Genomic DNA, 27,568 nt, shown 5'->3' with positions numbered 1-27,568 from the left:
TATGAATGTTAAAATATTTACCTGTACAGGAGGGTTCAAACACCTCCATTTTTTGTGCCTCCATTTTTAAAAACATTAATAAATCAAAATTTAAATCATAAGCATCAAAATAAAACTGTTATATGTGACATATATTATTTCCTCTATGTACTTATAAAGAAAAATTATCACATTTCAATTTTTTTTCATGTGAATCAATTATTTGAAAAATTAACATCTAGAAATTATCCACATAAGTACGTTTTTACAAGCTCTTGATGATAACTGATATAAAGTTTAAATGTTACAATTTTTTACTAGTGTATGGATAAAATGATATTAGATCATATCCAATGGTTTTAATTTGACTTTTAAGTTTCAAATTTTGAGTTATTAAAATTCTTAAAAATAGAGGCTGAAAAATAAAGGCATTTAAACACTCCTCAATAATCAGATAGCAATACTTGTAGTTTCGGTTACCAGGAAATGAATTCTATAATGGATCTTGACAGGGCGGGTTTCAATCAGGCCCGTTATATTTTAAAACTTGGACATGGGCCTTACTCTGAGCTGTATGCATTGTAAGAGCGGGCCAGGCTGAAAGGCCGAAAAATACCGCCACAAAGAAAGTTTCGCGATTTTTCTGCAAAGAGTTTTTCCTGTCCGTTAGATCTTCCACGTGAGATCTGATCCGCCGCAAAAATGAAAAATAAAGAGGACGCTAGGGTTTTGTTAACCCCGCTCTTTTCTCCTGTACTATAAATTATAAGAGCTGGCTCAGGCTATCCTTATTCGGCTGCGCCGTATGCCCAACTCTTTTGTTCTATGTACCACGCTCCGCTTTCTCTCTCACATCCAAATCGGAGATAGATTGTATTCAGCCCTGTTGTTTTTGTTTTTGTTTTATTTGGAAATCAGATGAGAGAATGTTTTCCCTACATGATCGACTCTGATAATACTGAAATTGATTTTTTGGAAACTGGATGTGAGGATTTTTCCCCATATGATCGACTGTGATTATACTGAGCGCTTTATTAATTCTTCTTTTTGAAGAATCAAGCCAGAAAACTGATCCTTTTTTTTCCAATTTTTTAGCATTGAGTTGTCCACAATTTAGTATGTTTATCTGTAACTTCTGAAATTGATTTTTTGGAAACTGGATGTGAGGATTTTTCCCCATATGATCGACTTTGATTATACTGAGCGCTTTATTAATTCTTCTTTTTGAAGAATCAAGCCAGAAAACTGATCCTGTTTTCCAATTTTTTAGCATTGAGTTGTCCACAATTTAGCATGTTTATCTGTAACTTCTGAAATTGATTTTTTGGAAACTGGATGTGAGGATTTTTCCCCATATGATCGACTTTGATTATACTGAGCGCTTTATTAATTCTTCTGTTTGAAGAATCAAGCCAGAAAACTGATCCTTTTTTCCCATTTTTTTGGCGTTGAGTTGTCCACATTTTAGCATGTTTTTGTCAGTAATTTTACAATTGATTTTTTGGAAACTGGATGTGAGGATTTTTCCCCATATGATCGACTTTGATTATACTGAGCGCTTTATTAATTCTTCCTTTTGAAGAATCAAGCCAGAAAACTGATCCTGTTTTCCAATTTTTTAGCATTGGAGTTGTCCACAATTTAGCATGTTTATCTGTAACTTCTGAAATTGATTTTTTGGAAACTGGATGTGAGGATTTTTCCCCATATGATCGACTTTGATTATACTGAGCGCTTTATTAATTCTTCTTTTTGAAGAATCAAGCCAGAAAACTGATCCTTTATTTCATTCTTTGTGTTGAGTTGTGCTCACAATTTCGGCATATTTTTCTATCCCATCTTTGAAAGTAATTAATTTAGAAATATTACACCCTTGTTTTAGTATATTTTTTATAAGATAAAAACTACGGATCTCATCTCGATAATAGGCAATGGTTATAGTTTGCAATTCTATATTATAGCGGGTGGCATTTCGTTATTTCTCACTACAAATGATGAAAGTCAGGATTACACTTCTGTTTTGCTAAATTGTGCTCTTATTTTTTTGTTGTCGTATTAAATAAACATTAAAACATATTCAATTTCCCCCACATTATCGACTCTGAAATACTGAGCGTTTTTTAAGTTCTCTTTGGTGAATTCAAGCCAGAAATCTTATCCAATTCTTTCCTAGTTATATCTTCCTTGCATCTTAAAAAATTCTGGAGTTCCAGACTTTCAGAAATGTGGAAATAATATTAAATAAATTTTCAGAATATTGATGCGAAGCCCAGAATTGTAAATTATATGTTCTTTCAAATGATACCAGATATCATGCTACCAGAATATATATAAACGGTTTTCATTGAAATCAAGACAGTATGGATAACATGCTACCAGATATCACATGCAACCTGATTAAGTTCCGTAAGGCTCCGACTGAAGGACTAATCACAGAACCCTTTTGATAATGGGTTGTGTTTCCATATAGTCGGCATAATTAAATTCTACATGTCATTGTGTTGCCATTGATGTAGCATTTTATTTGATCTGAAGTTCTGAACTAACGCCAGGCACTGAATAACCTTCATAAGCAAATGTGTTTTTTAAGAAAAAGAAAAGGAACAGATTTTTTTATTCAGTGCTTGTAGAGAGCAGACAAATAGGGGTGTTCAAACGGTGGGTTCGGTTGATAGTCAATTTAAAAAAATAAATTTTGTTTTTAAACTAGAACTGAACCAATTAAATTAATCAACCAATTTAGAACCGAACCAAACAAATCAAATTAAATTTTGGTTCATTCGGTTCAAACTGAATTAAGACAAAAAAACCTAATTAAACTAAAGGTCTTGATGATTATGTTAGCTAAATTTAAGATTGTAGAAGTACCTTTTATTTGCAAAATATTCACATCCTCGAATTGTGAATTTCTTTCCTGTAATTGTTGCTAACTGGCTGAAAGTACATGGAAATCAAGAATCATTGAAAATCACACTATTAAAATGCAATTGACTTTTGGGTAGTTCAAGTGAAATTCTCTAAAGGTGATTAAAACTTTAGCTTGGATCAAGTAACTATAGGATGGCACCGAGAAATTAAGAGTTTGGAGCAACATGTCCAATCTATTCTACTAGACATTATCTGCATTTGGGTGTTTATCCATGTCCTCTACTGCTAATCTTCTGGGGCAATGCTAATTTGTTTGAATTTATTTGTTATGTGATTGATGCATGAAGTTTTTTTTTTTAACCCTGGAACATGTCTAATGCGGTCATATAATGCTTTTTTGGGGCTCCCTTTCTTTGCAGTGGTTGTATACCATTGTATTTAGTCAAAGCATCAAGAAAGATTTTGGGGTGACGAATCTGACATGTCCGGCCTATAGAAAACGAACATCTCATCATTCACAGTACAAGCACTCTCGCCAGAACTCCTTTGGACTTCCCATCAATAAAAATATTTATTTGATTATATCCATTTGACAAAATTAGGGCGTGTTCGGATGTCACGAAATTATGGAATAGAAATGAGAATGAGAATAGGAATTCACTTTTGAAAAAGTGGGAACCCACGGGTACGGAATCCAGGGAATTTGTTACATTCCGAAATTTTAAAACATGATTAAATTGTTAAATCGATCATTTGGCTTAAATAAAAAGTTTAATTAACTTAACGATCGTTCAGAAATTTTCTGACCGACTAAAATGAAACTAAAATTTCGTAATATAAATAATGTATGAAATTATGTACAATAAAATTTAGAGATTTAGAAATAAGATAAAATATAGCACTAGGAATAAAATTATAATTATTCGGTAAATTAGAAACTTAGAAAATCCGTTACAATTCTTTTTAAGTTTTAGGAAAGAAGAAATTGATTTAATTAGATTCGTGTAAATAAATAAATAAATTGAATTCCAAATAAGAGCATAATTATACAAAATTATTCGTACGAGATAAATTATATAAAAGTTATCAATTTCGTTTATTTGAGAATTTTAAGGATTTGATTTGATATTTATATATATAGACATAGATACTATCCGATATCGATTTATTCAAATTCTAAAATTGAATATATATAATTATATAAAAGGAAAATCAAATTATTCGAATCTTAAATTGAGAAATAAATATACGAATTTTATGTATAAATATAGTTACAAAAATATTATGAACTTTCGGTTCGAAATTATAGGAGAAATAGATTTAAACCAATTAAAATGAGACCATAATAAAATGCTGAATTATTAGGACCATCCGATTCAATCTAACACGGATCTTAAATATTGTAATTTAAATGCTGGAATTATATCAACCTCTCATCTTGATCCAGCACGAATCTTAAAGCAACCCAAATTTAATAACTCTTCTCTCTTTCTCTCCTCTCCCTCTACGTGACAAAACCCCCCCCCCCCCACAGCCCGCCCCCCTTCCCCTCTCTACGCCAAACCAGAGGGAGGGCTCCGCCCCCTCCCCTCTCCCGTCGCCGGCGAACCCCACCGAAACCGCCCCCTTGCTCTCCTCTCGTCCTCTCTGGCCGTGAAAGCCCCAGCTCCGGCCCCCCCCCGCTCCCTCTCCTCTCTTCTACACCGAAAACAGGGGGCCCCGCCCCCTCCCCTTCCGCCGCTGCCACGGCCAGCCGCCGCCGCCCCACTCTCTCCTCTCTTTCCTTCTCGGTCCGACCCGCCAGACCCGCCAGAAACCCGCCTAGGATCCGAAACCCTAGAAATGAGGGTGTGCTCCGTCCAGGTGCTGCCCCGGTGTTTGCTTGGTGCTGTTCTGGTGGTGGCTTGGTGCTGCTATGGTGCTTGCTTGTGCTCGAGTGAGATGGCCGCGAGGCGAGGCGAAACCCTCGGAACCGATCACTTGTTTCGACATTTTCTCTTTCGGTTAATTTCTAAAATTCTTGATTTGTGTCTTGATGAATTGATTAATGTCGTAGGATGTGAATTTGTTAGTTTCGAGTACGGGTTGTTGATTTTCCCGACTCGATCGAATTGCTCGAATAAATTAAGTATAAGGGGTTATATTGCAAAATGATTTTATTAATGGTCGGAATTGTAAAATATAGAACCATGGTGATTTGTATGAATTAAAGGGACTAAAATGTAAGAAATGATTTGTTTGAAATGGTGGCCGGCCATATGTGAAATTATATGAATTGGATTATTCGGTACAAATGTATGTATCTGTCTTATGGTTTGTGTAGTAATATCTAGTTTAATTGAATGCTTCTTTTACTGATATAAAATGAATTGGTTTCTGAATAAAAACATATATATAACAAAGTCTTCATGGTTTTAACTACATGGTGTTTATTAAAGCGTATTACACACTGTACCAGTGAACCTGCCAAAGCCTGATCCCGGGTCAACTTGAGAAATATTTTTACAAGGGTATGAATGCACAAATCAAAGAATTAAAGAACCATGTGAATCTATATGGAATGATAGCCGTGACTTTGCTGTTGGGCTATACTTGAATTAAATTGAAATGGTTGATTGTTTTGGGCCTTAGTAAATTGGACTTGAATTAAAATGATTATAAATGAGCCGAAAGGTATAAAAGAATTGACGAATGGAAAGACGGCTTTTGGAATTTAAGTTTTGAGAATGTAACCGAACTAAACCAAGTAATCGTATAATATAGGTGTAGGCTCAGTCGAGCCAGATATCGCGAGGTAATTCGAGACGCCTGATCTTTAAACTAAGCGGTACGCTCGTCATAATAAGGTGCGGGATTCTTGGACTTGTTTGATACTTTATTTTCAGGAATTAAACTGTTTATTCGTTTGTCATGTTGAATGCTTAATTGTTGCATACTTTGAAATTCATGTTGCATATTGATTCTTGCATAAATGAGAATGATTGAATTGTTTGGTTGAGGTTAATTGGCATGTTGGTATGGTTATTATTTGATTAGTTCTATTAATTGTTCTTGATGTGAATGAATCTGCCAGGCCGACCTGTTTAGGTGGCTGGATAAGGTAACGGTGACCTATCCGTTGACCTGTGTTTACGAATTTGTCAGGCCGACCTGTTTAGGTGGCTGGATAAGGTGACGTTGCTGACTTATGCGTTGACCTGTTTGAATTTGCCAGACCGACCTGTTTAGGTGGCTGGATAGGGTGACGCTGCTGACTTATGCGTTTGACCTGTTAGAATTTGCCAGACCGACCTGTTTAGGTGGCTGGATAAGGTGACGCTGCTGACTTATGCGTTGACCTGTTATGATTTTGCGAGACTGACCTGTATGTGTGGCTTTGATATATTTGCTTGAGATTTAGCAAAGTTGACATGTATAGGTAACTTTGATTCCATGTGATTGCATTTGTCAAGTTGACCTGTATTGGTGACTTGTAACCGGACCTTAGGAAATGGTTAAGGCAAACAACTACAGATGGGTGTCAGATAAAGGGTCCAGCTTGGTTGGCCATCTGTAGGCGTCTGTAACCCTACAGATGTGGGTTTGATAACGGTCCAGCTCGAAAGAACATCTGTAGTTGCTACAAGCCCTAATGAGTTAAGTTAAGCCAAATATATGTTGTGTTTTGAAATTCATCTTGGAAATTCCGTGAACTATGTTTCAGGTTGATTAATTGTTGTCGAGCATATGCATTACTTTTTATTTATTATTATATATATTTGTTTGCATTGTTATTGTTTGGGTTTCATTTTTGAATATAGAGTTTGATTGCAAGTCCAATAATCTAAACTATGGCAAATTTCGCACTGAGAATTTATTCTCACCCCCCTCTCCCCGATTATTTTCAGGTTCAATACACGGACGTAGCAAATGAGGATATTGGTAATGCATATAAAAGATCCACTGCCTTGCGTGTATATGTGACGCTTGATAAATACACGCGGCAGGCTGTCAGACCCGGTGGATTTGGGGTGTGACAGAATTAATTATGGAAATATGAGAAAATGAGTGTTCGTTTGTATCATGGGATTAATTGTGGAAAATATTTATTTATTTTAAAATATGTATATTTATTTGTTTTAGTTTAGTTTAGTTATAGATAATTTTTTATTTAATTATTGTTTTTGAATAGTACTGTGTTCTGTTTGTATTGATTTTAATTAATTAAGTTAAAGTTAGCTTAATATAAAAATGTAATTAAATATAAAATTACAATGTAAAAAAATTGTCGTGCCACCATTTATTTATTTAGACAAATAATATATTGTAAATTTAATATTTTAATGGGTTGTAAATTGTAATATTTGATAAACATGTTTTTTTTATTATATTAATGAAATTAAATAAAATTGATTAAATAATAATATTAAAAAGATGAACCATTTCTAATAAAAAATATTACTAAAATGGTAAAAACAAAATAAGAAAATATTTATAAATAAATTAAAAAATAAGAAAACAACAATTAAAAACATTTACAAAAAACAAACATTTACAAAAAATAAATATTTATAAACAAACAAACTTTTAAAATATGTAATTACAAAAATTAGAAAACAAACAAACATTTAAAATATGTAATTAAAAACATTTACAAAAAATAAACCTTTACAAACACTTACAGGAAAACAAACATTTAAATTATGAAATTACAATTGAATTTGTAACTACATATTTATATTTAATGATACTGAAAAATAGAAGTTTCTAATATTACCTTTAAATCTAATTTGTTATTAATTACTAGATTAATTAATATGATTTATAATTTTTATCAGAAAAATAAGAATAAAATCATTGGTAATTATTTAGTAATTGAGCTTCATTGTAAATAAAATAAATTTAGGACTATCGACAAATAAATTTTTAAGGTCTTTGATGAAAATTTGTCAATAAATAAAAAAAATATAAACCTCGCATCATGATTACTTCATGTATTTTATAACAATATAATTTATTAATTGTTATAGTGAAAAAACTGAAAGTCTAACTAAACTAAAACAAATATTAAAAGAAAATTCTGGATCTGGATTTTGATTAGTCCCACAACAGAAATTAAACAAACAGGGAGTTGTTTATATATAACATTTCATGCCTGTGCATGAAGCATCTGTGGAGAGAAGAGAAAACATAAAAAAATACAAATCCATCCACCTCGAGGGATAGAGGGAAGAGAGAGAGTGGTGGGAACAAATTAATTCACTCCTACCTAATTTTAGTTTTCCCTTGGTTTTGACCTATTGGGGACGTTTTTGGGGAGAAAATATGGGAACCCATTGGAATTATTTTGGCATTCCGAACGGTGTTTGGGAAATAAAATGAGAATTGCCCAAAACCCTGTTAAATCCTATAGGAATAAGTCCTGCCGAACACGCCCTTAGACTCGTGGATCCCAATTCTCTCAACCCAACAAATTTCTTGAATTAATTTGTGCTACATTTCGTATCATGTTCTGGTTTGAAACAAATGTTTAGTTTTACTGTGGTTGAGCATGATTAAGAAGCGACTCCATGAGAATCGAGATACAAGCTTCTTCTTCAACTCTGGTAAAGAACACAATGTGTTTTTTTTTCTTTTCAATCTTGTTCAATTCAATCTTGTTGCTAATTTAAAGGGACATCTCCATTTGAAAGGAAGGGGTATATTTGTCTGAAAAACAAACTTAATGACTAGAAGGGGATAAAGGAAAGAATGATAAATTTTCATTGGATATAGAATATTAAAAAGTTTTGATGGGGAAATTGGCTATTTTAAAAGTTTCCATGGGTACACTGGAAATTTTCCCTAAATTAAAAGACCTACGCAAGCTTTCCCAGTTCTGTGTAGGCAATGAGGATGCAATGACCTATCTTGATTATTTGTGTGAAGGTTCTATGCCTCATGGCTTATACTCCCAAATTGATTCAATCAAGCAAGAAATCTAACTAGAAATTCAAATCAGACTAAGAACATATCTTGTGAAATTGGAGAAGGACGAGTTCCAGAAATCAACTTCTCAGTAGTAATAGGAGAAGAGGCGGAGGGATTCCCCACCAAGAATAACCTTGTGAAAACTAGCAAAGTACGATCTCTGCGATGCTGAAAGAGTTTACCGTCGGAGAGGAGTCAATAGCGGAGGCGAACTGGAATGATGTTTTTCCCATTCTTTTTGATTGGGGAACTGAAGTAGAACTCTGGATTTTTAGATTTGGTTTATTTTTCTTTCCTGATAGTGGATATGTAGATTGGGTGGCCTTTTCCCTTTCATAGACGATTAGGTCATTTAGAAAATAATGTATGGACAATTTCTTTTTAACGTAATCCACCTATTGGCAGCTGCTGCCAATATTTTCAAAAAAAAAAGTAGGTTTGAAGAAGGAAGAAGGGGGGAAGAAAAAAGAAAAGAAGCTGTAAGTGTGAAAATGAACCGAATAAAGGTGAGCGATTATTCGCGACTTCATTCAAGAGATCCGGTCGGTTCGGTTTAACAAGATTTTAAATTTAAAAACCGAACCGAAATAAATAAATCAAATTAAATGAAACATGGGATCGAACAGATCCATTTAAATTGAAAAACCGAACCATTTAAATCAAACTTTTTTGGTTTGGTTTAAAACCAAATAAACCGAACCATTTGGACACCCCTACAGACAATAACCTTCATAAGAAAGAGCAAACAATGCTAAAAATAGAAACCGGTATCAGTAAGTGAACATAAATAAATGACTTACCATATCTTATCATTCTTTATTCTCAGTTCCCACGCATTGATTATAAAAAATTAAATGGACAATTTTGCCCCTTCTCAGTATATGAAGCTTAATTCACATAGATGGTACCAGATGTTAAATATGCAAAATATTAAACACTACAATTACTGAAACCAGATGACGATAGTTTCCACAAAATCACATATTCTTCATATTACTGAAACTAGAAGTTCATTTAATTTATATACAAAATTCTGAGTCTCTTTAGTTTCTTTAATTTCTACACAAAAATGATGACTTCCCTTTAAGGAACTTATAAAATAAAACTAAACAAAATGAGATATTCTACACAAAAATATGACTTCAACATTGGTCATGCATCTAGCCACTTGCATCATGAAGGTTTTGCAAATTTGTTGTTTCATTCGTCATGAATTCACCAAAAAATGATGGCAAAGCATCACTTGACCCCCCCCCCCCCCCCCGAAAAATTTCTAATGAAATATATAAGATTAGAAATTTAGTTTATATAATCACTTTCAATTGAAATATAGATAAATCATACATTCAGAAAATGTATGTAACTATTTAGATATCCATATTCTTCATATTCTGCCAATAAGTCTACAACTAAATTAGACGCCTCAACTCCCTAAAAAAGAAATTTATAAGTAGGCATAACTTTGAAGTACTTGGATGTTGAACCCTAAAACAGTCAGATATCCATATTTTAGTAATTTACTAAAACAATCAGATCCATATACTGTTTACCATAAAAATATAATCATCTCTTCCCGTTTTTAAACAATGATAAATTTATGTTGATTTTAATTTAAATCTCCAATTTCTGCTGCATATAGAACAAATAACTATGGTATAAGGCCAATAGTATAGTTTTACCTTACAAATTTGATGTTTTAGATCATTTTGAGAGGCATTATTTCCATTTTGCCCCTGTGCATTGGCTGATTTTCCTTTATTCGCTTTTGTTAGCTTTTGAACCCAATTTTCTAAGCGTTTTCCACTCTTTCTATCTTTTTTTTTCTTGAAGCTAACTGAGTTTTGAGTTGAGTTCTCCATTGGACAACTTTCTTTTGGTTTTAAGTTTGGCTACTGTAATAGAATTTCCTTTTCTACATCATTAGTTGAGATAGTCGAAAGGTTCCAAATTTTTTCTTCGACTTTCTTGCCAAGTACATCAGAAGCATTATCAACAAATTGCACAACCTCTTCAAAATCAGTTGTCCTAGCAACTAGCTTAAGAAGCTTTCGGGCAAGAACCCGATATCGATTTGTGGAATCTAGCTTGGGGTTCTCAACAATGGTTTTACCATTAAAATCTTCAACAATCTCACTTCGGACTTCTCTGGTCCACCTTAATATAATTTTCTGGTATTAATTTAACATTCATCACATCAAGTATCTTCAAAGTGTGGCCACATAAAACTCATATTCTTTTAAATTTGTTGCAGCTACAAATTACCGTTTGACTAGCATGATTAACAACAACTTGAAAATATTTATTCAAGCAAGTATCTCTACCAAATGTGCTAAAGCTGCCATGAACAACTCCCATTCATTTTGAAATATTTCGAATACTTTCGAGCACCAGCTTGTTGAAGGATCAGGATATTTGCCTTTACTCTAGGTTGCTTCTTTCTCATTCCGTACTCTAACTCTACTTCTTTTTTACGCTTTTGTACAAGAACCCTATCAAAATGATTCAAGAATCAGATTATATCCATATTCCACTTTAAAAAACTTTTCAAATCTTTATTAAAATTCTCACTGAGTTGTGTGCTATGCATTCCCAATGTAACTACATCCTTCATATAACATTCAGCCCATTTCTCATTTACTTTAAATATGAAATTCAACCAATTTTCTCTATTAACCTTCTTTTTGCTACACTTTCTCTTTTCATCAGCCTTCTTCTTTTTATGAAAATTTTGTCTCCACCAAATTCTAGATTGCATGCCTCCTCTTTATCGACCTCATTATTTTTATTGGCTTCCCCTCCATTAACATTAATCATCCTCTAATCTTCAATAGTTACACTTGTTCCACGAACATTACTTATTAAGGAATTAAAGGCATATGTAAACTCTTTTTCATCATCATAGTCATACATACAAGTTTTAATGTCTTTAGAATTTCTTTCCCACTAATCGTCATGTCTCCTCCATTCTCCTTCTTGCCCATCAAGTTTCTAATAGCATTTTGACTAATATAACAACTGCATAAACCATGATAAGTATTCGACATTATCTCTTTTAGTGCTGTAGCCATAGCTAGGTCTTGATCGGTAAAGATAGGTTTTGGGTGCTTGTTGTTATGGGTTATATTTTTTTTAAAAAGCTACTTAAAAGATTTAATTATTTCATTATATAGAAGAGCAACTTCAAATACCGTAATCTCTCTAAAGTGTTAAAACCAACGAACACACCTAGAGGCCTAAACTTCTCGTTTATGGCATACGTTGTGTCAAACGTTATTACATCGCGAAAACGAGCATAATCAATTAGCATTTTTGCATCAGCCCAAATACATTCATAATTTTCCCCTTGTCATCTAATTGTTCCATATGATGAAATGAACCATTTGTCAAAGTTTGGTCATAAAAGTACCTTAGCATGCTTGCAGCTTAACTACAACCCAAAATTTTATTTCATTTATCTCGTAAACGATTTGCAAAATCTCTTTCAATAAAAAGAAAGGTTTGTCTGACCACCAACTTCTCGTCCCATCAGCTTGTACACTTATCTCGGCCTAAGTCCTGAATCATCGGCTAAATCAACTACTTCATGATGTTGTAAAATATGATTATGCTCACCATGAAAGTCATAGACTTGGTACTTTTGTTTTTCTCGAATCAGCTTGAGGGAGAAACGAACAGCGCATCCGGTTCAGGTTTCAGCTCGGGGCCTTTTATCTTCATGATTATGTCTATCATTCGTGCGATATCCTTCATTAGAACAAACAAACCCTCTTGATGTAATCGGTCCATCATTTTTTATTATTAAATTCCTTTCGAGTATTAAAACCGATCTTTCCTTCATAGCTAACCCAAAAACTCCATGGTTTGTCCAATGTATCGAATTCCATACCAACACGAGGAGTCAAATCAACACTCACTACTACATAATAAGTGATTGCACACGAACATAAACAGGGGAGCTACACGGATTTCCTACCGTGTGGAATGTGAGGGTATAGAAATCCTTGAATATTTCAGACGGATATCTACCCGTATATGATTATTGAGAGCTACACGGATTATTATATAAATAGCCGTATACAATTCCTTAACAGTGGCACTCTCCATAACCGAGTTACACGGATTATTACATAAATAGCCATGTACGATTACTATTCTACACAGATTATTACTTAAGCAGTAGTGTACAATTCCTTTGTGGTGGCGCTCTCCATAACCGAGCTACACATATTATTACGAAAATAGCCGTGTACGATTACCCTATCCCCACGGACATTTAGCTAAATGTCCATGTACGATTATTCTTTCTACACGGATATTTAGCTAAATGTCCATGTAGCTCTTTTATTTTTTTTAATTTCTTTTTATGTTTAAATTGTTAGTGTAATAATCTAGAAGTCAATAATACGATAAATTATCATAAAGCTTTGTTCATGAATTGAATGTTTATATTATTTTGTTGTCTTGAGTATTATTGCATTTATGGATCATTTCGAGTTCATGACTGAAATTGTGAAACTCCATAATATAGATGATATATACTTTTAAAAGGTCACTGACCAAGGTAATTAGCAGGAACACTAATTACCGCTATAAGGTTAGTATGTGGATTAAAAGATGGTTAAGTTTTAATCACATAGATACATGTTCTAGGAACATGGTATTTGACAGACCCCGAATGAGACATTAAATAGAATTGTGTTCGTGTCATTTATGTTTTCATTCAGTGTCACGTTCTAAAGTATGAGGTATTTATCGTTCCCACTGAGAAATATGTATGTGTGATTGCTATCTACCGCTGTCCGTAAAAAGCAGTCATAACGGTAGCATTTCCATATGTATAGCTTAGCTGATGAAGTAATAGTCTGCCAAGAATACTATTTGTCCCTCGTATCTCTATACGAGCTATAGCATCACTGGGCCCCTTGGTAGAGTTAGATTATCTGCATGCAGTATAATTACAAGAGTAATTATATTTGATAATCTACTCAAGATCACGAAAAGATACAGTTAGCAAGGATGACACACATCTACCTTGAAACTGATCTGATAGCTATGAGACAGAAGAACAGACACAAGTAAATTGTTTACTAGATCGTGATATTGTACAATACAGCATCATCTGTGTAATTGGATGGTCATAGTGTATACTGCCAGATGCCTCCTATGATTATAGAAGTTAAAACAGTTTTAATTCTATTTACCAACATAACACAGATCCTATTGGGTCACACCATATAGAAGTTAATCGGAGAATCTTATTGTGATTGATTATAAATTGGTTATGATCAATATTAAGATGGTTATAATTAATTATATGTGTTATAATTAAATTATATTTGTCATGTTAAAAATGACAAAGCAAAAACTAATGGTTATAATTAGTTATACTTGGTATAATTAATTATAATTAATTGTACGTCGTTTAGAATGACAAACAAAAACACAGGTTTGTTTATAAACGTGTTTGACATGTTGTATAAAAATTACCAAACGAAAACCGTAAACGAATATAATTGTACATGACAATTATACATATTTGATTTGGATAGTTACTATTTACTATTCCTTTGGGTTAATGGGTTTAGAATCCATTAAACAAATCCAACCAATATGAAATAGCAAAATCCAAATTGGATGCCTCATCCAAAACCGCCACAAAAGGGCAAAAATGTAATTTTGTCAAGTACAGGGGTATTTCGGTCTTTTGGCGAACCTCCTCATTTGCCTATAAATAGAGGGGTGAGGGTTAGAGAGAAAAACCACTAATTCACGTGTTAATCTGATTACTTCGTTAATTGGAATTCTCTCTTTCTCTGTTTACGGTTTTTCGATCTGTGAATAGTGTTTTACCGAATTTTCGCGGTATTTCAGAAATGGTTTAATTAGCAAATCTGATTAAAATGAATTTTTCCGTGAATAGTGTTTTTGCATAATACCGCAGTTTATAGTATTTCTGGCAAAAGAAATAAACCGCTCTCTGGTTAGTCCTGGTGGATAACCAATAGAGGTATCACACGTGTGATACTCCGAGTCGATTTTTTCCCTGGTGAGGCTCTACTCGCTCGGTCTGCATTCCAACTGTGATTTGGAAACAAGGTATAAACACGTTATATTAATCTATTTAATTGATAAATAGATTTAATGTTTTAGAAAATCAATTATGGAGTAGATCTGTAAATAGGATTAAACGAATCTTCTTAATTCATTTAATCCGTAGCTTAAGGTAGATGTAAAAGCTTTGTTTTACTCTTTCCGCACCTTAAGCATATAAATGAGTTTGAACAGTTAAAACCCCAACATAATTAATCAATGGGTTTGAACAGTCAAAACCCAACATAAATACCCTTCTACACGGACTTTAGTTAAATGTCCGTGTAGAATTGTTTTAATTTTTTTTACATTTTTTACCTTTCTACACGGACTTTAGTTAAATGTCCGTGTAGAATTATCTTATTTTTTTTTACATTTTTTTATGTTTAAAAACATTTCTATACGGACTTTTGTTAAATGTCTGTGTATAATTATCTTTTTTTATATATTTTTTTAATGTTTAAATACCTTTCTTCACGAACCTTAGTTAAATGTCCGTGTATAATTTTTTTTTTTTGCTAGCCTCCAGTTTGCTAGCCATTTAAAATCAAATCAATTCCAAAACAGAGAATTTCTAAAATAAGAATACCAAAACCCCTAAACAAAATTCATGTACACTAAATAATATAAAAAAATATACAAAATTCATGTACACTAAATTATACAAATCAATATTCTGGTTTACAAAATTGATGCATAAACCACCTTGCCCACATACATCTAAAACTATCTAACTGCTCGTTGGAGTAACTCTCTGACTGTGTTGTATACTACAAAAAATTCAAAATATGTAAGTTACAAAAATACAATATAGCAACTACATCTCTGTTTTGCTTTATAGAAATAAATATTGTAATTATAACAATGCAACTAATAAAACAAATTTAGTAGAATAAACTAATATTAGAGGAAATCAATATTAATTATATGGACAAGTCAAGGCAAACATATGAATTACAATTAATATGAATTACATACCGGATATTGTGGTCATTTAAATTGTATGCCTCCGACAAAGTGATACATATAAATCATCGTGCAATAACCGCATTCCCAACTAGCCTCCTTTTGCGGGCAATGAAATTTACATTATCGGCCTATGTTAGAATGACAATAATTTTTTGAACAAAATATGAAATTATAAAATTATAGTGTGCTCACCGCCATCCACTTCTCATTCAATTTACATTTAGCAGCACTCCTCCCTCTTTAATATATTGCTTAAAAGTCTTTATAAAATTGAGTGACTGTAATTAAGAATTTCACAATTTGTTATAATTGAAAAAAAAATCAAACCAAGTGAATTATTATTGCTTACTTTAATACAACAGGGAAGATTCTTTTGGACTGCTGAGGAGTGATTTTTGGGTCGAACCGTGAAGAATCCATGATATAAACCGCATTTTCAAGTGACACAATCACAATTAAACACCAGTGGTCCCTGTGGGAGGAGAAGAATTGTAGTACTTTAGCATATAATTAGTTACATATATATTTCAGCATATAATAGTGACGCAAGTGTTTACTATAGTTAAGTTGACAAGTAACCTATGATTGGTGGTATGGCAGGAGAATAGATTTCTTGCGATCCTCACGAACTCGATGCATCACTTTGCACATGTACTCGACAGACGCTTTCCCATACCATTCCACTATCTGAGCATTAAGTCTGTCAGGGTCCAAAAATGCACACGAGTTCACCTTACCTTTCGACATGGTCTCACGACATTTTTGGACTATATATCTGAAAAATCATCATTTTACATTAGAATATATATTTCAGTGCTATACACATGATATAAATAATTTTTGGTCACTAACATGAGAAAAACAGTGATGACTCCCACATCGAGCCATTTATCGCGTGACGAGGTGGCATGTAGAAGTCTTTGAATTCTTTGAAAAGCAGCATGACCTCTCTGCCATCGTGTAAAAATATCTCGGGAGGACAGTTAATGTAACATCCGTCATGCCCTCAGGTGCCTTAATCAAGTAGGCGTAGAGAGCTCGCAAATCATCAGCCAAATGGCTAACCTCTTCTTCGGTGAGCCCCGTGCGGTCTAGTTGCGCATCTACTGGTGCATTAGGAGCTTTTGGAGCATGAGGAGATTCTGGCGCATCAGCCCCGACGACTAATTCCAAGCCCCGTACCGGTGACAGATATTCATCCGCAGTGTTGGCATCATCTCTTCGTGGCTGTATCAAATTTTGTACCTTTTTCAAGTATTTCAAAAGAATGATTTGAATGTAACATAAGATATCCGTTTTTTATTTATACCTTATCCAAAATAATCTGATTCTTGGGCCATTGGACTATCTCATGGCGGGCATCATCAAGCACCACCATCTCATCGGCAGGGACAGGAAGAGGTATTTTCGCAGCCCATTTCCTGTGTGATCTTGTCAATCGTTACGCAGAGATGGTTGGGCCTTAGCTGAACACCGACTGCAGGAGGATGTACCATGCCCTTAGCAAGGGTCAGAGGAGTAGTACCGTAATACATGGCGAGGTCGCATGCTGTGGCCTCGTGCAATAATTATCAAAATTACTTAATGACATATTATCTAACAACTTAATGACATTATCAAAATTACCTTTAGATTATGAACAAGTAGTGATTGCCTTTAGATTGTCCAACTCGCAGAGTACTTCGATCCCAGATGCTTGACTACTTCGCCGAATTCCCGGCGAAATGGGAGGTTCATGCTCGGATGGCTGCGTAATTTGAATCATTTGGTTCACCAACCTTGATTCCAGCTCAACCATCTTTTGGGTGTACTTCATTGTAATCTTCTGGCGTACCTCCTGACGCACCTGCACCAACCTTGATTCCATCTCGTCTTTATTAACTTTGGCATGAGGTCTTCTTCGGGGTTTTAGTCCGTTGAATTCCTCATTCTAGCCCCTGTAGGCCCCTCTGCCCCTAACTCGACCCGTGTGTTCTGGATTCGGGAGCGCTAAGGACAAGAAATCTTCTTGTCTTGTGACAGTCCGGGCACCCGAGTTGACCTCCTCCTCCACCTCCAACTGTTAATTAAAAAATAGTTATAACAAAAGACTAAGTAATATTGTACACAGAGTTATAATTTTGTTTGAATGACACAAAGTTATAACAAAAGACTCTTACCATTTTTTGAACCACGGGTTGCACTTCTTTTGGGAGTTCTATCCTCCCGTCAGGGGTTAACTCGGATCTTCCTATGAGCCAATCTTGGCCCCTAGGAATTTGGATCATAAGCACGGGTGAGTCAAAAACTTTGTTTTTCTCCCGAAATTCTGCCCATTCTTTTTACTTACCATCATAACCACCCGACCCTAATATGTGCAAGTACTTATTCATTCGGGCGATCCTTCTACCCTCGACACTTTTTTTCTTCACACATCAAAGCAAATCAATTAGTTTAAGGAAGATAAGTACAGATTGAGAAAGAACAAAAACTAATTTGGCTTAATTTATATACCTTGAATTCTTCTGTTCGCTTCAAAGCTTGGAACTCTTCCCAGACCTCTTGTGTCAGCCAAGGATACACCCCTACCAGATTTTTCCCTTCATTCATGTATTCTGTTACCAACGTGCTTTTGAATTGCTTCCAACCTTCATTCATTATCATCAAAGTCTTTGCCTTTGCCTTGGACTTTGGGTCATTATCCTTGATGTTCCACTGAGCCTGATTGACAACAAAATTACTGCATGTAAGTTAATATACAATAATAAAAATAAAAATAGAATTATTAGATACTTTACCTTCACAATGTTCCACCATTCGTCCTTATCTTTTTTTTATCGAATTTATCCCACCTCTCAATGTTCCACCATTGAAGGTAAAGTCAGATCTTCAGAATGTGGAATAGACAGTGTTACTGTGTTTTTACTTTTTAGAAATTAAAAGGAAATTCCAATGTAGATGTTCTGAGGCCTTTTCATTACAATGTGATGTCCATTCAGAATTTGGAATAGACAGTGTTACCGTGTTTTCACTTTTTTGAAATTAAAAGGAAATTCCAATGTATATGTTATGAGGCCTTTTCATTATAATGAGCATAATAAAATAAATGGTTCTTATTGATTTAAGGGGTCGTGGCGAGTTAGCCTTAGATGGGCCGTAAGGTCCAAAACTACTTGAGTCTCTCTCTCTCTCTCTCTGTCTCTCTCTCTCTCCATTTCTTTGATTGGCTTTACAACCCCGGAACCCCCAAATATAAACTGTATTAAACTGCTAGAAGGAAAAGTACCTAGTGCTCATAAATACAAATTGCTGGAAGCAAAAGTACCTAATGTCATCTCCTAAGGTACCTCACCATTTGTGTTTGTATCTGGTCCGTTCATTATATATTACCACGGATTTTAAAGGGCCCCATGCATTACAAGATTGAGCTGGATTAGCACGAATTCTGATCTGACTGTCCGGGTTCAAACTCAAATGGTGAGGTAATGCAGAGGATCTGCACTCCTGCTTTCCCTACTGTGATATTACTCTTTTTAAGTTCAATTAGTCACAACAAAATACATGAAATAGGAAAAAAAAAATTGGTTATGGTCATGATCTTCTCTGATTTCAGTATCACATATCATTAAAATACAACCTCAAATGTGCAGCATACTTCGCATTTGATACATAATGCACTCAATCCAAAATTTGTTTCCACATAGAACTTAGTGTTGATTTGCACCCTCTATCTAGATGTACCATAAGCACTTCTGCCAACTGGTCCCGCAAGAACTCAAGATTAACCTAACCACAGCAGTGTAAAACTCAATAAGGGAAACTTTCTACAATCCCCCGTAAAAGGGGATTCATCACCTAGGAAAATTTTAGGTATAATTTTTGCAAATACAGAAGATAATTGAAAAAAAGTAATGCAAGTGAAAGAATTAATGTAAAAGAGATCTAGTTTATGAAAAAACAAATCTTACCTTATCATCTCCAATGCCCAGTTACATGTTGCAGCAGGTACAATAGATGAGATTATGCGCCTCTTTTAGCTCTCATTTTTTACAAACAGGGCACCATACTTTGTTTTCTATCCCCTAAAATTCAAGCAAATGAGGTTTGAACAATGCTTATTAAAATTAAAGAAAATTTCAAAGCTCTTCAGACTATTAATCAGGAATTATTATACTATACTACTATACCATAATGAATCACCTTAATAACCGAAAATGCATAATTATCAGGGATTTTGCTACGCCTTCGCTATCATAGAGAGAATTTTGACATATCGGTGATGGGAATTTCAACATAGGGGATTTCATTAAGGCATCATGAAGCTTTGAAACTATAAAAAAAAAACAGGGCGGAACCACTCACTCCACAAACGTAACGGAGTTTTCCTAGGTGAAGGCGCAACTATTGGAAATCAGAATTTCATATATAGAACTAAGAACCTAAGAACTTTCTATCTCCGAATGATGGAGTATCTTTTCTTAATAAAAAGAGAAAAAAATATTCATATGGCTACTTCAAAGAGGGGATTTGTGTTAAGTCTGACCTCTTGTGCGGGTGGTTTTGATTCTAGGACTCAGCCTACGTCCGATCACTAGTTCTTTTGGGGGCTATCAGTATAATGGAGTGGTAGGTTTCTGAATAAAGGCACGCATGAGGGTCTCATCCAATGGTGGGTGCTTAAGTAATGGTACCTTAACGAGATAATCAAATAGTGTAGAACCGACCCTTCGCAAGGAAAGACTGCGCAACACCAACATGCGGGCCGGCCTCTGTTGAGATGACCAGCACAGAATGTATAAATAAAGTACTAGTGGTATAATATAATTCGCAAATGACAGCCAAAGCAAAAATGAAAAGATAACCTCGACTGAGACATAAGATCCCGAAGAAATAAATGCCATCCATCGTGTCCTCGTGACTGGCCCAAAGCCTAGAGAAATGAAAGTAACCATTAATAAGTAGATTTTCAAGAGGCATTGATCCAACTTACCACGTTACTAATTTTGACTAATGTAGACAGCTCTCTTTCCAAACAGATAGGTAGAGATTGGGGGTTGACCGCAACGGCATAATCGAGGTCCCTAATTTGAGATCGAACTATTTTCGTGGAGCAAAATGACATTCAGACAACTCATCCCTGAAGTGCTTCCCATGAGGTCTTCCATTGTTCTAAGGCCCCATTCTACTCCCCACACCTGTGAAGAGAGAAAGAATGCTCTGTTCTAGAAAAGTTTTTATTCTAGGGCATAATTAATATATATAGTAAAGCAGTATATAGTAAGTTAAGGAAAGATTTGGGTCTACACTGAGTGACTCCACCTTGCATCTCCAGTAGTAGCAAGCACAATCGGCTTAATACAGCTTAGACCGGACACATCCAACCGGCTCAAAACAGTTTTCAAAACTCTTGACTCGACTCAGGTCTATCTAAATCAGCGCGACGATTCGACTTCCGGCTCAATCCAAAGTTTAGACTCAGCACAACATTCTACCCAATGCAGCGTGACCCGTACTGATGCGATGCTTAGCCTTTCCCTCCTACAATTTTAAACCATTTTTCTCTCTCTACTTCACTTCTTCTGAAGTGAACAAAATATCTTTACTCATAATTCTAAACCCTTCCTCTCCGGTAATCTAACTTTCTAGTTTCCGGCAAAATCCAGCAACCAAAACTTCGATCAAACTTCAGTACAATATTCTCTTTAGTCCGCTGAAGTTTGTGGTGCCATTTTCACGGCCTATTCAAAATTTCATCTGCCATTCTTTTAAAGATGATGAGTCGGAGCTCAACAAGATCAAAACCATTCGAGAAAGGGGATCCTTTTCATAGAACCCAAATCTGTACAAGCCCTCTGTCGTACCCTTCAACCTTGAAATATAGGTAGAAAATTGCTTCTTGTTCCGGGACTATCAGGCAATATCGAGCTTGCTTTGAAGATTGTGAGCCTTCCCAGTATTTCTATTACGAATCCCCTCAGGACAACGTTATGGTTCGCTTTGAAGAACACATCCAGATTATCGTAGTATGCGATTTTTGGGATGGGCATGGAGTGGAATCAAATGCCTTATTATGAAGAGGTAACCCCAACTCTTTTATGCTAATCTAGTTTTTAATGAAGATGGCATGAGTGCTACTTCATACATGTTTGGTCGAAATATCAAACTCTCGAGAGTTTAGCTAATTGGTTCGGCCTGGCTAACGAGGGAGAACAAATTGACTTCGCCCGAATTTGGCCTCGTGGAGAGACGGAAGACATATTTGAATATTGGCAATGGTTTGACCCCACCTGGGTTAAAGGTATTCCCTAATACAGTACTTATCTCCCGTCCCTTTATGACTTGTACTTCTTTTTCGTCAACAACATTCTTCTACTCTACCCAAGGTAGGCCTTGAGAATGATATGAGGCCTAATACAGTCTTCTTTCTACGCCATTTGCTTCAGAGAGATCGCCGTTTAACATTCCCTACATCATTCTCAAGCATATGCAGAGGGAAACCGTGAACACCGATGATGGGTTGCCTTACGCTCACTTGATTGCATTTATTCTGATGCAATTGGACATTCAGATACCGGAGGAAGTCAAATTCAAGCCCGTCAATCCTACTAATCTTGTCCGGATATTACCATGTATTGGTTGGACATAAATAGAATGATATTTTACTCCTGGTCATCCACTCTTGCCTAATCAATGGATCAATTAGCCGGGGGCCCTGGTAAATAAATACTAGGATCCTAACCCTCCTCCACCTCAGCCAAATGCCGCAGAGGCACAAGCACAAGAATATGAGGGAGCCCCCAGAAAGAAGGCCAACCAGAGAACGGTCTGTGGTCCAGAGCAGTTTGCCAATTTACAGGGGCAATTTGCTAACATTGATAATAATATCATCCCAATGATGGACGGACGTGCATCAAAGTCACCTTGACATAATATAGGCATGCTTCGACAACATAGAACCGACATTAGCCGAAATTAGAGGACAAATGGCTATCAGAGAAAGCAGGGAATTGACACAAGAGCAAAGGATGTGGGACATATTCAATATACTTCAGGATATGGCGATCTTCATAGAAAGACGCTTTGGCCCTATCTCCGTACCCAGACGCAGAAGAAGATTAGCAGTGGAAAACGAAGATGGAATGGAAGAAGACTAAAGGTATTCTATCTCATGTTTTCAATCTTCTCGTTCTATTTCTTTTGATATGATGCGTACATGATTGTATCATTGCTTATTTATCATGTGTGCCTGTTGTGAATATTCTTTATAAGAAATTGGGGATTCTTTTACTTAATGTGAGTGTGGTTGAACATAGCTTAATTGCCACACACACATATTTATTTGACATGCCCCTTCCAGGGGAAGCACAATGGAAGAACTTGGGAATTTCCCTGTGTGAGAAATGTTCTATTTTTTGGCTTGTGACGCCAAAAGATTTAATGACATGTTGAATTTTCAAATTGATGTCTTGTAATGCTTGCTTATATTTTTTAATTGTATGATATGACTATTGAGAAATATAAGTAAGGGGCGCTAGACCAAACCTTCGGCATTGGCCTCAGCTCTGATCCAGTGGAAGGCATTTGTTTTACCCTAAACTGAAACACACAACCCATACAAAACAAATAATCAAAACTTCAAAACAACTGGGCTAATTTAGGTAAGCTCGGGCTCTGTATGTATATTTATACCCACATGCACACCTTTGGGGTCATCTTATAGAACCGTAAGCCTACGGGCGTTTCCAACTCAAAAAAAAAAATCTTATAGAACAGCAGGCCCGAATAGCCCATGTGAGATCAAATCCCAGGTATTAATGGATTACATTCAGCCCAATTAGTTAAAAGAGTCGAGAATAAAAGATCCATCAGTTATTGCATCGATCGACTCGAGAAAGAGAGAAACGCGAGGTCTGAATTAGGTTCATCAATGGCGGAGACTGAGATAGAGGGGGTGAAGCTGGGCTCCTCCAAGCCGATGATCGCGACTCAGGAGGAGATGGTTGAGAACCGCGTGCCGATCCCGTACAGAGACCAGTGCGCGCACCTCCTAATCCCGCTCAACAAGTGCCGCGTGGCGGAGTATTACCTCCCCTGGAAGTGCGAAAACGAGCGCCACTCGTACGAGAAATGCGAGTACGAGCTTGTCATGGAGCGCATGCTTCAGATGCAGAAGATCCGCGCATTGCAAGAGGCTAAGAACAAGGGAACGCAGCCTGGATCCGTGTATCTCCCTGCTCCTGCCAACGTTTAAGTCGAGGTAGGATATCCCAAATTTTCCCTCCTCAATTTCCATGGTGTTGTCTGATATGTTAGTTTGGATACTTGATTGCCTGGTACATTGAGTAGAGAGTGAAATAGGGTAGCACCAGAGGAAATTGGGTAGCAGTGTTAGATATGAGAAGATCAGATGCTTATTTGTGAATCGGTAATGACTATCATGTCCAATGAGCCTGGTTTATATATTAAGATAACCTTAATCCTTTTAGGTTGTTTGCTGATATGTAACGTAAGATGCAGATGAACTGTGAAGTTGATGTCCTTATTGATTAAAAATATTGAGTTGATTAATTGTGCCTAGAGCTGCTCTTTCATTATCTTAGTGATACTTCCGAGAACATCTAACTAAGTTTTTCGGATAGAGACCTGCAATTATGTTATATTGACAGCTTTTGGTGTATATTTTGTTAAAATAGGGATGGGAATTTTAAGTAGAGTTGGTCAAATGCAGATTCCCTTTCAAAAAAGAGACTGCCAGTCCAGAAAGCACAATGAGAAAAAAAAAATTTGGATCAACAAAAGTGACTCTTAGTTTGATAGAGAGTATTTACTATTTAGGTTTAAGTGGCTCCACGTGAATAAGAATAGGGGTGCACAAAAAGCTCACGACTCGAAACTCAGTTCGGAAACAATTCGGTATCAACTCGCTAACAACTCGAGTTGAAACTGACTCGAGTTTACTGACTCGGTTGATTTATGAGTCAAATCGGAGTTACCTCCAACTCGGTTCGGAATCAACTCGGTTGGATTCACAGCAAACCCTAATCCATATATTCATATATTCCTAATTGTTGCATCCTCAAACCTTATATTAATTTGTTTCTCACAATCTATTGTATTGCTACTTGAAACTAAAAAAAAATCATCGCTTCTCAAATGACTAAACCTTATCTGGTTGGTAATTTTAAATTATGTACTATTTTGGTATTTTTGTAATTTTTAATTATGTATTGGCCATTGTCTCATTATGTACTACTTTAATTGTGTATTATTTTAGTAAACTATGTAATATTTCTTTTGTTATAATTAAATTAGATTGTCTTAGTATGTACTACATTACGAGTCAGGAGTCGACTTGCCTCGACTCGAGTTGCTCGTGAGTTGATTCCAAATTAGAGTTTTTGATTAAGAACTGGATTAGCAACTCAGACTCAACTCGGCTCATGAGCAACCCTAATAAGAATGATATAGGGATGCCGTATTGCACATTCATATACTACTTTATAATGTGCAAACTTGGTGTTCTTTCTGCACATGATTTCATTTTATTGTCAATATATTTTGAATTTATTAAGTTCATATGGTTAAATGTAAGGACTTCTAGAGTAGGGTATTTTGGGGGTAAATTTGTAATTTTCTTGTCAATTTTTGCAACAACTTTAGTTTTTTGTAATTATTGTTAGTTTCGGTAGAAAGAGTTAATCAAAATAATTGATTTTTATGAAGTAATAAGGATGTGTCCTCCATTATTAGGATCCTTATCTATATGCCATAAACATACAGTTAATTCTAACTTCCGTTATGCAAATGCCAGTAACATTGGTTTAAACCATGGTAGCATCTGTGTGTGTTCCCTTCTGGACCTTATTCACAGACGTAGCGCACTAACCACAAGCTAACAGTATTTAAGTCTCTATAATGTTACTTGTGTCCATTTTAATTCAATGGTTGATGGTTGATGCACGAAAATTATATTTTTATATATATTTTAAAAGTATCACTAAACTATGGTTATCCTGGGGCAAGTCCTTTATATACCAAGTAACCCTTTTTCCTTTCCCTTCTCCGATCTTCAACTGCCATCAAGTTCTAGTCTTTTACATTAATTGCCGCTTTCCTTTTTGAAGTTATTATTGAAACATGAATTAAATGGAGCTGAATCATTTTTGTATGTTTTCTGGTACAAATCTGTAGATAATTTTTAGTTCAATTTAATATACTGAATTGATTAAACAAAGATTGTATGTATGATATAACCTCTGAAAAAGTTTTGCAATGTGTATTTTAGTGGCTTTTATCATACAAGAGGTGACTTTTTGGTTTATTGTTGTTATATGTGAATCCTTCTAATACAGGATTACCTGTAGGCCATGGCTACTGGACCTAAATATTTAATGTTCATTTTGTTCACTATATTCCAAGATAGACTTGTTTCCTTGTGTTATTAGTATTCGCAAGATACATCTGAAATCATGAAGTGTTCACCATGGCCATTATGTTTCCATTATCAAGTACGGACAATAAGATGTTGTTTATGTTTTATTTTTATTATGCCTATTATGTTAGCTTGAACTTTATCAAATGTTTCCTGCTGTAATGGCTGGATTGGAAACATGTGTATATTCTGATTAGTTTATGTTGCTATCAAAAATGTCGTCTCTTGACAGAGAATATTTTTTTCCTTTGTTTTGCTCTGGCTGCTCTGTTTTCTGGTTGTCTTTCGTCAATCTCATCTGGGTCTAATAACAGATCATTTTGGGCTTCAGTCAATTTATGTTTGGATTTTTGGTTATTCCAATTTGATCTGTTCTCATGAAACAATTTCTTGGATTTACTTTTTAAATATTATTGAGTTGGGGTATTACATTCTTTCAGGTTCTGGGCTTGGTCTATGTCATGTTATTTGAGCATCCTGCATTGCAGCCTTCGTTTTTACTTGCTTTGATTCCCAACAACACCCCCCCCCCCCCCCCTCATTTTATTTTTATTGTACTGGAACCATATAAACTCCTTGGGATCCTTTTTAATCACTGCTTGTATTTTGGTAATTATTGAAAGCTTGCTGTTCACTATATCGCCTTAACAAATATTCATTGTTTTTGCAGGAGGAGAACAGGACTACACTCTTATCTTTGTTTTGTTTGGTAATGGTCAAGAACTATTCAGTCCTATGAATAAACAAGAGTTCTGGATAAACTTGAGTAATTGTTTTCCCCATTTATTTCACTTTAATGTGCATCTCAGCTTTTCTGCTGTGTGGAATAAAGAACTTATTTAGTGTTCATATAGTGTGCCAATAGTACTAATTGGACTTGTGCATTACCACACGGTCCCTTCTTGCTGCTTGTTGTCTTTTTACTTGAGTTATTGCAGGTGTTGTTTGGCTTATTGTCTCAGTGTTGTTTTTTTGTACCATGCTCAATTGCAACAGTATTTATTAGCTGTCTCTTTCTTATGGCCCTTCTAGTCATAGTAAAGCTGTTTCCCAACCATATACGTATTTGTATCCTTGTTTTACATCTCAATGTTCAATCTTTTCCATTGGAAACGGTGTTAATTAATGGAATGCTCTTTTAGTGGTCAGATATGTCATCTTATATAAATCATCTTCCTTTTCATTTCGGGAAAATGAACGTAATTATGCTGTGAATTTTACTTTCTCTCATGTTGGGTATTAGACATCTCAAATACCTTTGCTGTAGGTAAGATATACCCATCTGTGCTATGGATTGTTAGA

General features: G+C 35.2%; 1 protein-coding gene, 1 long non-coding RNA gene and 6 other non-coding genes across 8 annotated transcripts; all 8 read left to right on the top strand.

Annotated features, from left to right (window-relative positions):
- The first annotated feature begins 958 nt into the window (after positions 1-958).
- On the top strand, positions 959-1,056 carry LOC144552225 (small nucleolar RNA Z103). The gene has a single exon (XR_013510972.1). It is a non-coding gene; the product is annotated as a small nucleolar RNA Z103 (small nucleolar RNA).
- Positions 1,057-1,135: 79 nt separating this feature from the next.
- Positions 1,136-1,233, top strand: LOC144552361 (small nucleolar RNA Z103). The gene has a single exon (XR_013511094.1). It is a non-coding gene; the product is annotated as a small nucleolar RNA Z103 (small nucleolar RNA).
- Positions 1,234-1,310: 77 nt separating this feature from the next.
- Positions 1,311-1,408, top strand: LOC144552228 (small nucleolar RNA Z103). Its single transcript, XR_013510973.1, has one exon. It is a non-coding gene; the product is annotated as a small nucleolar RNA Z103 (small nucleolar RNA).
- Positions 1,409-1,487: 79 nt separating this feature from the next.
- On the top strand, positions 1,488-1,585 carry LOC144552362 (small nucleolar RNA Z103). The gene has a single exon (XR_013511095.1). It is a non-coding gene; the product is annotated as a small nucleolar RNA Z103 (small nucleolar RNA).
- Positions 1,586-1,663: 78 nt separating this feature from the next.
- LOC144552363 (small nucleolar RNA Z103) lies at positions 1,664-1,761 on the top strand. The gene has a single exon (XR_013511096.1). It is a non-coding gene; the product is annotated as a small nucleolar RNA Z103 (small nucleolar RNA).
- Positions 1,762-2,045: 284 nt separating this feature from the next.
- LOC144552229 (small nucleolar RNA Z103) lies at positions 2,046-2,141 on the top strand. The gene has a single exon (XR_013510974.1). It is a non-coding gene; the product is annotated as a small nucleolar RNA Z103 (small nucleolar RNA).
- Positions 2,142-19,167: 17,026 nt separating this feature from the next.
- LOC144551951 (uncharacterized) lies at positions 19,168-19,364 on the top strand. The gene is made up of 2 exons (XR_013510894.1): positions 19,168-19,208; positions 19,263-19,364. It is a non-coding gene; the product is annotated as an uncharacterized LOC144551951 (long non-coding RNA).
- A 4,284-nt stretch (positions 19,365-23,648) lies between these two features.
- LOC144551453 (NADH-ubiquinone oxidoreductase B18 subunit) lies at positions 23,649-27,219 on the top strand. Its single transcript, XM_078299411.1, has 2 exons — positions 23,649-24,091; positions 26,937-27,219. Exon 1 carries the CDS (start codon positions 23,762-23,764, stop codon positions 24,083-24,085), a length of 324 nt encoding a protein of 107 aa, XP_078155537.1. The 5' UTR covers positions 23,649-23,761; the 3' UTR covers positions 24,086-24,091; positions 26,937-27,219.
- The last annotated feature ends 349 nt before the right edge of the window (positions 27,220-27,568 follow it).

This window comes from Carex rostrata, chromosome 3 (assembly GCF_964058835.1).
Source record: "Carex rostrata chromosome 3, lpCarRost1.2, whole genome shotgun sequence".
Taxonomy (NCBI): Eukaryota; Viridiplantae; Streptophyta; class Magnoliopsida; order Poales; family Cyperaceae; genus Carex; species Carex rostrata.
Note: the sequence above shows the minus strand (reverse complement) of the source record. Positions and strands in the feature narration are given on the sequence as shown.